The sequence below is a fragment of the Gopherus flavomarginatus genome, chromosome 10, assembly GCF_025201925.1.
Source record: "Gopherus flavomarginatus isolate rGopFla2 chromosome 10, rGopFla2.mat.asm, whole genome shotgun sequence".
NCBI lineage: Eukaryota > Metazoa > Chordata > Testudines > Testudinidae > Gopherus > Gopherus flavomarginatus.
This window is the reverse complement of record NC_066626.1, coordinates 21607864-21621198: the sequence shown is the minus strand read 5'-3', so window position 1 is coordinate 21621198 and position 13335 is coordinate 21607864. Positions and strand designations below refer to the sequence as shown.

The following is a 13335-nucleotide window of genomic DNA, read 5'->3' as shown; positions in this document are numbered from 1 at the left end:
ACATTAATAATGTTACCTAGAGTACTTTTATTTGGTTAAGGTGCTTTGCAGACAATATAAAACAACCCTTTGAGGTAGATAAGTAAATATTATTCCTATTTTACTGATGGAGAAACTGAAGCTAGAAACTAGAGAATGTGACCTGTCCAGCATCTCAGGAGTTTGTGTCAGAGTCAGGATTAGAACTCGGGTGCTCCTGATTTCTAATCTTGTGCTCAAAGTACTAGACTATGTTGCCTCTCTTCTGGTGTTCTGTTTCCTTAGTGTGAAATACTGATGTGTAACTGTCACTGGGTGGCTGGCTCTTTAAAGAGAAGTGGGTCTCAGCCAACTCTCTTCCCCAGATGGGGACAGTGAAGGTCATTTGACCTCTGGGTCATATGACTCAATTGGTCCTCTGTGATAGATAAGGGAGAGGTCTGGTAAGGAGAGACCAGGGGGAGATAAAGTATGTCTATGCTGTGATTTAACGCCCATGGCTGGCCTGTGTCGGTTGACTCGGACTTAGGCTGCAGGGCTGTTTAATTGCGGTGTAGGTGTTCTGGCTTAGGCTGGAGCCTGGGCTCTTTGACCCTCCCCCCTCGGGGGGTTCCAGAGCCTGGGCTCCAGCCCAAGCCTGAACATCTACACCAGGGATTGGCAACCTTTGGCACATGGCTCACCAGGGTAAGTACCCTGGCGGGCAGGGCCGGTTTGTTTACCTGCCACATCCACAGGTTCAGCCGATCTTGGCTCCACTGGCCATGGTTTGCCGTTCCAGGCCAAAGGGGGCTGTGGGAAGTGGTAGCCAGCACATCCCTCAGCCCACGCCACTTCCTGCAGCCCCCATTGGCCTGGAGTGGCAAACCGTGGCCAGTGGGAGCCGCGATCGGCCGAACCTGCAGACGTGGCAGGTAAACAAACCAGCCTGGCCCGCCAGGGTGGTTTAATATCTAACTTGTGATTTCACAAATGGAAAGTACATATAATTTTTAGTGTGCTAATGTAAGCCCCTAAAATGTGAGGTTGCCTTTACCAGTGTTAAACATAGCACAAAATGGCAGGGTCTAAATAAAAGTAGACCCCAATGTGATGATAGTGGAAAGATCATTTTAGCATCAGTTTTCATTCTTCTTTATAAAAGGCAACTTTTCAACTAGGAAAATATCCTGGTTTACACTTTTGAAAGCCTGGTAATTCCTGTACATGAAAGCAAGAGCGAGAAGAAGGAAAGTGGACTGCATGCACAAACAAATTAACTTGGTAGTAGTGGTTTTTGGCAGCAATGTCTTTATGCTGATGTACCAGCAGGCTACCAGTTTTCTGAGTTAATAAAACTTAGCCCAGCCCTAGGATACCCCTAGATTATCTTGGTTTACCAGATGTTCTTTGCAGATCTCTGCCCCTCAACATGCAACTGGGGAAATGGAAGTGTTACAAGCTACAGCTCCTGCTGTGTCATGTGGCCAATATGCTTGATTTTATCTTCTTGTGTCTTGTTTAAGAGTCATTTAGGGCTAAATCCAGCTAGCACGCTGTAATGTCAGCGCATTGGCACGTAAACAGATACTCTGACAGATGTATGCAGTGAACAAGAAATCGTGCTGTCACTTAGCAGGATACCACATGTTTGACATGTTATACACTGAGAACATTTTACAGCTGCTTTCAGAAAGACAGTAGTTTGCGCAAATGGAGACAACGTCAGAAAGTTGAAGGTAGAACTCTCTCTTGTTGAAGCCATATGCCTAGAGCTTACTGAAATTTGGAATTTCCATCTCACAAGAAATTCTGACATTATGGCATTTGTTTGCGCCAAATTGGGACTAAAAGCTTAAATTTTAAAATTTTTGTCAGTACAGAAATCATGAAAATTTTTGATTTAAGACATGTCAAGATTTTGACATTATTGATTGAAATGAATTCCCATAGTGATGCACTACCTAATGGGAGACAGATGCACACATTCTTCCATACAGGTCACGATCCTAGGGTGGATTACATCTCCCGTAATGCATGTAATCATGTAACTCCCATGATTCACCATGCAGCTCAGGCAGAGAAATCTGCATTTCATTGTGGGAGATGTTGTCCTCCAGGGAGCCCAGCCGTAGGAGAGAATCAGGGGCCTGAACTACAACTCCCATTAGACAATGTGCTGATAGGGAAATGCAGTTCAAGGTTTTGTTGAACTGACTCAAAGCTAGAGAGAGTCCTTTGGCACCTGATAGACTAACAGATGTATTGGAGCATAAGCTTTCGTGGGTGAATACTCACTTCGTCAGACGCATGGCTCAAAGCTTGTTGTTTCTGGTCAATTAAGAAAACTAGAATATTCCAATCTAGGTTGAACTGACCTGAAATGAAATATTTAATTTAGGTTTTCCTTATGGAAAATTGAAATTTTGGGCAAAATCAAAATTTTCTTGTGGAAAACTTTGGTTTTGCAGAAACTGCGTTTTCCTTTGGAAAATCATTCCAACGGGAAAGTCCCTACGAGCTCTACTTATTTATTTTACTTGGTCAGACTAAGGTCCCTGCTAAGACTGCTTCTTTTGCCCTCCCCCAACAGTGCAAAGCAGCATTCAAAGGAATCCCCAGAAACCAGTTAAGCCACTTTTTGTCGGGGGGAATATTTGAGTGGTTTAAGGCCCATGTAATTGATTTCCTCCCTTGTAGTGTCCAGTGTAGGGAGCATGTAGGGGTCATTGTCAGGAAAATAAGGTGTGGCCAAGAAACTGCAATCTCCACCAGATCCCTGGCGCCATGAGGGCCATAGACATTTAATTGGGAACTGGAGACTGAACCAATGCCTAATGGCCCCATGACTAGGGCTATGCAAAGGTGGCTTACAACCATAAGCTGACACTCACTTTCTCAGTTGCTGTACTGGTACAATATGACCCGTTCTCAGGGTGTGTTCAGTGCCTAGATATTATGGGGACTGGTGCTCTATAAATACCCATGGCAGACAGATCAGTAATTCTTGCACTTGCTGTGTTTTTCAGCATTTACACTTGCTGGGTTCTGAACCAATCATGCTACTTTTCCTTGAACTTATGTCCCTGTTGCCATGGTGTGTCCCATTGCGTGCATCTGCTAGCACCCCCTACGCTGCCAAGAGTTTTTATCCCCACCAATATGAAAGCAGTGGGACAAATGTCCTGCCTATTGCCACTTGTTCACTCCGTTGCTCTGCATTGTCAAATTCTTTTCTGGATCCTCATCCAGTTGTCTGTTCTGATATATCTTCTTGCTTCTTAGCACTGTCATGTGTGCCTCATATTTTCAAAGTTTTGGTTGGCGTTCATCTCTCCATACTGTAAAGCAGAAGAGAAATTGTTTTCATACCCATCTCTTTAGACAGCATGCATGCCAACAACAGACCCCATTTAAAGTGATTTTGAATATAGTTACATTATGTTAAAAGTGAAATGGAAGTACCAAATTGTTTTGGAGTATTGGAATGCCCTTATTGAAAGCTGTACCCTTACTGGAAGTTGTTTTGTGAAAAATATTGTAAGAGATCCATTATCTCTCTCACAAAGCAGAATCAGATTGGCTGTTTCTCTGTTTTGCCTTGGGATATGAGACAAAATTGATATAGTTTTTATGCAAAATAGTCTTCACTCTCTTTAATTACATTCTGAAGAAGACAGTGAACACAAAGATCAAGGATGAATTAATTTCCTTTGTGATTTAATAAACTGAGGCACAAAAAGGGAAGCTGACTTAGGTGGCTCTAAATGTGAGCAACAATAGAAGTAAAGTGTGGTGTCTGGCACCCAGTGCATCTGATGTTAAAGATATCCTGTATGTGTTCTTCAACTGAGAATCTATGAATATATCATTTTATGTTGATATCAGGGAGGCGTTCCTGTAGGCCTGGCACCTAAACCCTTGCAGATTCTGTATGGACATACTGATGAGGTATCCAGTGTTAGCATCAGCACTGAACTGGACATGGTGGTATCTGGAGCCAGGGTAAGCATCTTCGTGATTTTCCTTCAAAGGAGTGATATTTACTACTAGGATTAGTGTAACTGGAAAAAACAATACTGTTTCCTCTTTTCCCTTTTGGGTAAGGAGCAAGTCTTGTGCCATGTCACCACACACACTGCATAATTCACTTACTCTCATACTGCTCTCACAGAGTAGGCCACAGCTCTTTTGCACAGGTGAATGTCTGAAGTGTGTATAACCATCTGAAGAAATCCAATTTCCTGTAGGAATACTTATGCTACAGAACTCCTTTTCTGCCTCAGCAAACACAAACTACTTGTCTTTACCTCTGAGGCTCTCCACAGCTTAACCACACCCTACCTACAAACTCTATCAAGCTGTTGACCTCTGTTTCCATTCTGATGATGGCCCACTTTCATCACTAAATAGCCCAATTCTACCTCAAGCACCTTCACATTTTGTCCCATTCTACCTCTCAGACATGGGAGGAGGCTCCACATAAAAGATCTGCAAAGCCACTCTTTTGTCTTCCTTCAAATCCGCTGTTCTGCCATGATGCCTCCAAGATACTTGATAACAGCTGCACAGGGGTGTTCTGTGACTGCTACTTTCTGTGTGAAATATGATTTGTTTCACTGCTACCTTTTCCTCCTCCCCCACCCGCATTTGTTTGTTTTTTTTCTCCACCTGTTGTCTCCTCAGATGCTGAGATTGGAACTCTTAAAGGGAAGGACTCTGTTCTTTTCACTGTCTGAGTACAGTGCCTAGCACAGTGGGTCCCTGATTCCTGTCTGGTACCTGTAGCAGTAGCGTAGCTAGGGGGTGCACAGGGGAGCAGGCGCTCCCCCACCAAGCCACAAGTGGCACCTTTTTAATTTTACTCACCTGGGAGCAAAAAAAGAAAAAAGGCACCACCCGCTGTGGCGCTTTTACTGATGGGGCGGCGCGCCGGGTCTTCCGCGGCATATCGGCGGTGGGACCTTCACTTGCTTTGAGAGTCTTCGGCGGCACTGAAGCTTCATCACCAAAATGCCGCCGAACACCTGCACAGCAAGTGAAGGTCCCGCCGCCGAAGTGCCACCAAAGATCTGGAGCACTGCCCCGTCAGTAAAAGCGCCACAGTGGGTGGTGCCTTTTTTTTTCTGTTCCCGCTCTTCCCTCCACCTGACTACGCCACTGAGTAGTTCCTTCTTCAAGAACTACCGCTGCACCTTAAGATCTTTTATAATGTTCTTTTCCCTTGCTCCAAATAATTACCTTATGTGAATATTACCGTAAAGAAATAGCATTGAGTATTTTGTCTTAACAGGATAGCACTGTGATTATCCATACTATTCGGAAAGGTCAGTACATGAGGACTTTGCGACCACCTTGTGAAAGTTCCCTTCTGCTGACTGTTCCCAACCTTGCTGTATCCTGGGAAGGACACATAGTTGTCCACACCAGTATAGAAGGAAAGACTACTCTGAAGGTACTTCACAAGTTTCAACCCAAAGTCATAGAATACTGGTGTGTGTTTTGCTGTAAACACTAACCATAAATGTACCTGGGTTTTTTTGCAATAGAGCTAGTTTCTTAGGAAATTCTATGTGCAAGCTGCCCCACAGATGCACCAGTGTTTCTCAGACATTGAGAGGGACAGCCTGACCTAGAGGGACTACCTTTAGGGTTCATGGTGTAATTCATTCTCGCTGCCTATTCAGTGTAGGGATGCCTCTTTTGATGAAGGCTTGTGTAATTGTGCCAAGAATTGGAAAGAGGCTTGTACCTAATGTTAACAGTCTGTGTTTGTTAACTTTCAGGACATGCTGCAAGCCCCAGCTTTTCTCCTTGCCCTGTAGGATTTGGGAGGGTGGGTGAGCCTGGGAACGGGGGACTCTGGTTTCTTTGGTGGAGCTTATTAATTGTTTGTTGTATTCGTGTTGCTGCTGGGGTAGTGCTATCTGTGGGTGAGTGCCAGAGGCTGTTTTAAGGATGAATGTATTTTTAAGTTTGTCAAGCATGCCCATAGATCAGATTGTAGTGTGGTAAAAATTATAAATAAATACAAGTTGAACTTCTCTAGTCCAGCACCCTCGGGACCTAACCGGTGCCAAACCAGAGAATTTGCCAAACCACGGGAGGTCAATGAAGAGTGCTAGTGGGTCTCCTTAGGTGTGGGAAGTAGGGGTGCGGAGGGTGCTGCAATGCACCCAGTGCGGGCCCCACTGCCATCTGTGGTTCCGGCCACCAGCCTCCTGCCTGGGGGCTCCAATGCTGGCCCGAGCTGCCAGCCCCTCGCCCGGGGTTCCAGCCACCGGCCCCAGGTCCTCCTTCTCCCTCCTGGAGGTTGAACACTGCTAAATCAGCCATGCACGGTGCACTGGAAATACTGGGAGGGAGCGGGAGGAGTTGGTAAGCGCGAGGCCTGCGCACAAGAGGTGCAGGAGGAGGGAGGAGCTTGGTGCCAGTGGATGCTCCGCACTCCAGCCCCGGAGCACCCACGGAGTCAGCGCCTATGCTGGACCAGGGAGTGCCAAATTAGAGAGGTTCAACCTGTATTTAATTCTACATACTGCTATCGGATACCAACAGCTTTGGTTACTACCAACCTTGGCTAAATTCCTATTAACAAGCTGAATGTATAAGTAATAAATCCTTAATCCGTTCAATCCTCCATGAGTAATTTCGTTTTAATCTCTTCAGGATAAGAATGCATTACATCTCTATTCTGTGAATGGGAAGTATTTGGGCTCTGAGAATCTAAAGGAGGAAGTGTCAGACATGTGTGTGACTGGCGAATATATCGTGATGGGGAGCCTACAAGGATTCCTTTCCATTCGAGATCTCTATAGGTAACATACCAGCATCAGTAGATTATCACTGCAGATAAAATGTACTGCACCAGCATAGTGGTTTATTTACATATAGGAATTGGTGTATGATGTGGAGATCTTGAAGGATGTGACTTGTCATTCTTTTTCAAAAGAGGTCATAGATGGCTATTCTCTCATTGCCCCATCACCTGATACTGGAAAATCAATTTGCAAAGGAAATCCAAAATTACAACCGGGTCCCTTATGCTCCTATTTGGATTTTCTGGACACTGAAGGGCAGGAAAGACCTATTTGTCAGCTGGGAATGCCACTTCTGTGCATGACTGCACTGACAGCCCTTATCCCAATACTGGGAATGTCCTCTTCAATATCTGGGAAGGGACAGACTTGGATGCAGACTTCGGGCTTGATCCAGCAAGATACTGAGTATCCGTGACCCATCAAAATCAGTGGGAGCTGTGGGCTCAGCTCCTGGCAGAATCAAGCCCATGGTGTGCAGCTGTAACTTCAGTTTAAAATCCCCTCTTCTTTCCGCTGTGCAGATTCATTGGCCTTTGCCCCCAGGAGGAGGAAACATACTTGCTCCAGGGGTAACTGCAGCACTAAGTCTGCTCTCCTGTCACTCTGCAGAGAGGATTTCTTTCTTTACTGATTGTGTCCCCAGTGCACAAGCCTGTTAATAAGGCTATAGCCTGGGGATGAGATTTGACCCTCTATGTCAGGGGTGGGCAAACTACGGACCACGGGCCAGCTCCGGCCCACCAGCCGTTTTAATCCAGCCCTCAAGCTCCTGCTGGGGAGCAGGGTCTGAGGCCTGCCCTGCTCCGGGGCTCCAGCTGTGGAGCAGGGTCGAGGGGCCACTCCGCATGGCTCCTGGAAGCAGAGGCAAGTCTCTCCTACAGCTCCTATGTTTAGGGGCAGCATGCTTCCCCTGCCTCAAGCGCTTCCCCCACACCTCCCATTGGCCAGGAACCATGGCCAGTGGGAGTTGCAGGCATGGCGCCTGCAGATGGGACAGCACACAGCAGAGCTGCCTGGCCACACCTCTGCATAGGAACCGGAGTGGGGGACATGCCGCTGCTTCCGGGAACCACTTCAGGTAAGCGCCACACAGAGCCTATATCCCTGAGCCACCCTAGCCCCCTGCCCTAGCCCTGATCCCCCCGCCCAGATCACCCTCCTGTACCCCAAACCACTCATCCCCAGGCCCATCCCAGAACCTGCACTCCCAGCTGGAGCCCTCACTCTCTGTGCCTACCCCCTGCCCCAGCCCTCTGAATCCCTCAGTCCCAGCCCGGAGCACCCTCCTGCACCCTAAACCGCTCATCCCCAGGCCCACCCCAGAGCCTGCACTCCCAGCTGGAGCCCTCACCCCCTGTGCCCTCCCCCTGCCCCAGCCCTCTGAATCCCTCCGTCCCAGCCCGGAGCACCCTCCTGCACCCTAAACCGCTCATCCCCAGGCCCACCCCAGAGCCTGCACTCCCAGCTGGAGCCCTCACCCCCTGTGCCCTCCCCCTGCCCTAGCCCTCTGAATCCCTCGGTCCCAGCCCGGAGCACCCTCCTGCACCCTAAACCGCTCATCCCCAGGCCCACCTCAAAGCCTGCCTCCCCAGCCGGAGCCCGTGCCCAACTCCCTGCCCCAGCCCTGATCTCCCTCCTGCCCTCTGAATCCCTTGGTCCCAGCCTGGAGCATCCACCTACACCTCAAACCCCTCATCCCCAGCCCCACCCCAGAGCCCGCGTCCCCAGCTGGAGCCCTCACCGACACCCCCCCCCCCCGCACCTCACTTCCCTAGCCCAGAGCCCCCTCCTGCACCTTGAACTCCTAATTTCTGGCCTGACCCCGGACCCCACACCCCCAACCTCCTCCTGCATCGCAACCCCAATTTTGTGAGCATTCATGGCCCACCATACAGTTTCTATACCCAGATGTGGCCCTTGGGCCAAAAAGTTCACCCACCCCTGCTTAATGTAGAAGTTCACTATAACTTGAATTATAGTGTATTGAAACACACTGGGACTTAACAGTGAAACCCTATTTGATAATGCATCTGAGTTCACGCTCAGTGAGTTCAGCTGTAGTATGGCTCTATCCATTATGTATAATGTATAGCAGTTAAATATTTAAGGTATTTTTTGTGTGGTTTTGCTTATTTCAGCCTGCATCTCAGCATCTCCCCTTTAGCCATGCGACTGCCGATTCGCTGCATTTCTGTTACCAAAGAATACAGCCACATCCTTGTAGGCTTGGAGGATGGCAAGTTGATTGTCGTTGGTGTTGGCAAGCCAGCTGAGGTAAAACCCACCATCAAGAACTTTGTCTACCGAACAGTGGGAAATTCACTTATTTCTGCTTTCCAGTTGAGCAGGAGGTCTCCTCTATGGCAGGGCAAACTTAAGGGCAAGTTTGAGTTTTCAGTGGGAAAGAAATAATTTTTGAGACGGCTCTATGCATAGAGATTTCTCTATAAGAAACGAGCATATAGGGAATGCAGATGGGAAAAAGCAGACTCAGTTGGACTAACCTGCAGACTTTGTCATAGTTGAATAAGCAAAAGGTCAGAGTAACTAACATTTTCTGAATATGCTAGTGTTGTCTGTCACTTCTCAGAAACAAGTTCTGAATAGTATGTGATACCTTCGTTATAAATGATGACGTAACTTCCCGGAAGAAAATTGGAAACAAAAAAGAATGAGCTACTTTCTTTTAAGTTTTGGCTTTTGTCAGATACCCTTTACTATGTGTTGCCTCCCTTTTTGGAAAAATCCGTATTTCTCACCATTCAGAATCTCTCATTGTAACTGCACAAAGATATCCTGAGTAGCCTCCTTTGTGCTCCTTACGGTGGATGTAAATATGTAGGTACTGCATATGCACTATCAATTACAGAGCATCCCTGTGTAAAATAGCAATACTCACTTTGTCATGTTCAAAACAGGGGTTTCACAGTAACTGCTTGTAACACCTCTGTCAAAGTATTTCACCAATATTATGAAGAGAGGCAGGGTTAGGCTTTCTGAATCTCTGGAGTGCTACAGTATATTTTAAGTTGAAAGCTCCTACTATTAACTATTACAGCCAGAAGGGTGACTTTAAACTGAGGTCTGCTTGACCTTCAGTATTTGCTAGAAAAGTATGTATTAAAGTAATGTGTATATTATTAATTTTGAAAACATACTGGCATCTTAGTTCTAAGTGTCTGAAATGTTTCTAGTTAAGGAAACATAGTTTACTGAAATATATCCTGCTTAGGATCTTCACAGAATGAGAGCCTGATCCTGCTTCTGTTGAAATCAGTGGCAAAACTTCCATCCATTTCAAATTAAATAACTTTTTCTATTATAGATTTAATGGATAGCTTCTTGTTAGATTTTTAAAAATCACCAGTCTTTTATAAAGATTTTCCAGTCTTAGAAAAACTCTGCTAGGCTGGAATTTGTCATTCATTATCTGAGACTTAAAGTAAATGTAATTAAGAACAAAGAAATCTGAGTTCCCCACTATGCTACATTCCTAGGGTTGGATTCCTCCTAAGGATATGCAGGTTTTTCCACAAGTTTTATCAGTGTGTTCAGTTTATAATTCAGAGCATTTGGAGGATTAATATCTGTTTAAACAGATTAAAAAACAATAATGGTAGGGACAATATTTATCCCATATTTTCCTGTTTCCTCTGATTTGTAAAAATAATTTTATTGTGTTTAAAAGGTATTAACTTTTTTGTTTGACAAGTAAAATATGGAGATAAGAAATTGAAGACTTTCAAATTCCTCCTACTGAAGGTACTCTCTGTTAGGAGTTGGGCTTCAGTGGTGATCCTATATTTAGCCTTAGAACAAAAGGAGGTTCTTTCTAGATATTTTATTAAACATAATTGTAAAGTGCTGTTGAGACTAAGGTTGACCTTTTGCCTTTATGCTTGACAATATAATCAGAGGTGGAGTATAATGAATTTGTATTCTGGTTTAGAAAACCATATAGTTGCGTAGAACACTGCAGAAGTCTGCAGGATCATTCCCTGTTTGAGCTGACACCACTGATGACTTGTTGGATTCTGTTTAGCTGCTCAATATGTAGTTACAAAGTGCCAGACTTATGATAAATTTTTTCTGAACTTTGTGCCATTAAAGGATGATTTTCTTTAACCATAAGGAATTTCATATTCTGGTCTATTGCCAGAATAGGATCACCACTGGTCAATCCCAGGTCTGGTAGTTATGAAGTTAATTAAAACAATTTCTGACAGAATAGTGTCACATATTCAAATATGATACAAATTCACTAAATCCATGATTTAACATTGCCTTTGCTTACTTGTCACTGTGAACTGCTTATTACATGTCTTTACTTATGGAATATTCATTGTAGATTACATTTGTTTAATAATTCTTGCACTGAACACTTCACCCAGGATCAGTGGAAGTCTAGAAATTTGGCATCATGAGAACTCCTCTCTCTCTCTTTCTCCCATTTTGCCATCGCTGCCCTGCAGTAGTCCATCACTTACAGGACATTGTCAAGTACTCTTTTTAATTATCTTTTACTCTTCATTTCTAGTAATTCCCTCTTAAAATAAAATGTTATTCCTACTAACTTTGTTCATTTCCACTTGGCAATCATTTTTTCTTTTTAACAAAATAGCAATTTAGAATCCAGAACCCACTCCCCACAAAATAAGAACAATTTTCAAGTAGGTAAAATATTAGACCTATCTTGCCTGACAGTGTCCCTTTAACTGTTCACAAGTGGAAAAGATAATGATCAATGTTTGTCTTTTTGTTCTTTCGTGCCAATCGAAGAATCATCCCAAAATGTTACCTTTTTTTGTTTGTTTGTCTGAAATAATTTCTGTTGGTATAATTTTGTGTTTGTGCAGTACCTTGTATTGTCTGCACTGCTCCAGAATCAGTGTCTGAAGTTCCTTTTTTAATTTATCCACCTTATCCCTTCCCCCTCCTTTTGTTTCTCTGGATTACTTTAAACAGATGCGCTCAGGTCAGCTTTCCCGAAAGCTGTGGGGATCAAGCAAACGGCTCAGCCAGATTTCATCGGGAGAGACTGAATATAACACTCAAGATTCCAAGTGATTGCTGCTCCTGAATTCTCTCATGGATTCCAGAAATTTGTTTAGTCTTTTGGTCACTCTAAACATATCTCTCAACTTTCTGATGAGTGTTTCAGGGATTTATCCTTGACAGTCAGTTGAAGACCAACATATGGTAGAGGTACAGTAATTTACATATGCACACATGCAAATTAGCCCACAATTGCTTTTATTACTTTTTTTTCTAATCACATTGATTTGGTAGCAGTAGAACTCTTTCTAGATTGTGTGCTGGAACTGAGTTTCAGAAGAAGACCTCTAAGTGCATTAAAACACAAATGATATCATATACAGGTGAATAATGCTAGACGTTCCTCTCTTGCTTGGAAGATATTAACTCAAATTCAAGGAAAACATCCCATTCTCATCTTACATCTTTGTAATTCCAGGATCATAAACTTAAAATTCCTTCAATTGCAGATATACCGATAAAATTGGGATAGTTGAGAGTTATGACTTCAAATACATACTTCAGACCAATCAGCTTGCCGTGTACTACTGTAAATGAATATTAATAATCCTCTATTGCATGACTCCTGAGAGAATCCCTTTGAGAATGTTCTGCAGGGAGCACCTCAATGGCACTACTTGATTGTCAGAAATTGTTTAACTGACGTACAAAAATGAATTATAACCTTGTAGGAATTGGGGTAGCGTGAATATTTGCTGCAGAACATTCTTTGTTGTTTGGCAAAGCAACACACACATTTAGAAAATCCCTTGCATGTTCTAAGGCCTCATATTAATACAGAGGGAATGAGAATCACATTTCCATGTCTGTCAAGATTGAGTTGTTTTTCATTAATAGCATAATTACTTCAAACCGAAATGTCTAATGTCCACATTAAGATCACCTGAAAAACTTTGCATCATAATTTACATTTTCCATACCTTGTTTCTTGGCTGTGTATTTGTCAGACTAGTAACCTGGTTTAGCCATATTCATGTTGCTGGAAAAGTTAGTAGAAAAATCCAGGTACTATATGCATATGAGGGAGAGGAAGACATCACAGCCCTGCATATACTGTAAACAGGAGCGGTGCGGGGGTTTTTGGCGCCTTAGGGGCAGGGCCGGCTCGCTGATCCCGCGCCTCTGATGGACCTCCCGCAGGCGTTCCTGCGGATGGTCCGCTGGTTCTGCGGCTCCGATGGACCTGCCACAGGCGTCCCTGCGGACGGTCCACTGGTCCCGCGCCTCCGGTGGACCTGCTGCAGGCGTTCCTGTGGATGATCCACTGGTTCTGCGGCTCCGGTGGACGTGCCGCAGGCGTCCCTGCAGACGGTCCGCTGGTCCCACGGCTCCGGTGGACCTGCTGCAGGCCTGCCTGCGGATGCTCCACCGGAGCCGCGGGACCAGCGGACCGTCCGCAGACATGCCTGCAGGAGGTCCACCGGAGCAGTCTGCCGCCCTCCCAAATCCTGGCGCCCTAGGCAACCGCCTAGGTCGCCTAAATGGAAGCGCCAGCCCTGAC

At 45.0% G+C, this 13335-nt stretch overlaps 1 protein-coding gene across 2 annotated transcripts in view; it reads left to right on the top strand.

Annotated features, from left to right (window-relative positions):
* The window catches only part of NBEAL1 (neurobeachin like 1), a 145606-nt gene extending 132583 nt beyond the window's left edge, over positions 1–13023 (top strand). For both annotated transcript variants that reach the window (XM_050969552.1, XM_050969551.1), the window contains 5 exons: positions 3847–3963; positions 5252–5413; positions 6628–6776; positions 8918–9053; positions 11745–13023. In XM_050969552.1, the coding sequence (XP_050825509.1) occupies positions 3847–3963; positions 5252–5413; positions 6628–6776; positions 8918–9053; positions 11745–11846 (666 nt within the window). In that variant the 3' untranslated portion in view covers positions 11847–13023. The remainder of the gene's footprint in view (positions 1–3846; positions 3964–5251; positions 5414–6627; positions 6777–8917; positions 9054–11744) is intronic.
* Positions 13024–13335: the final 312 nt, after the last annotated feature.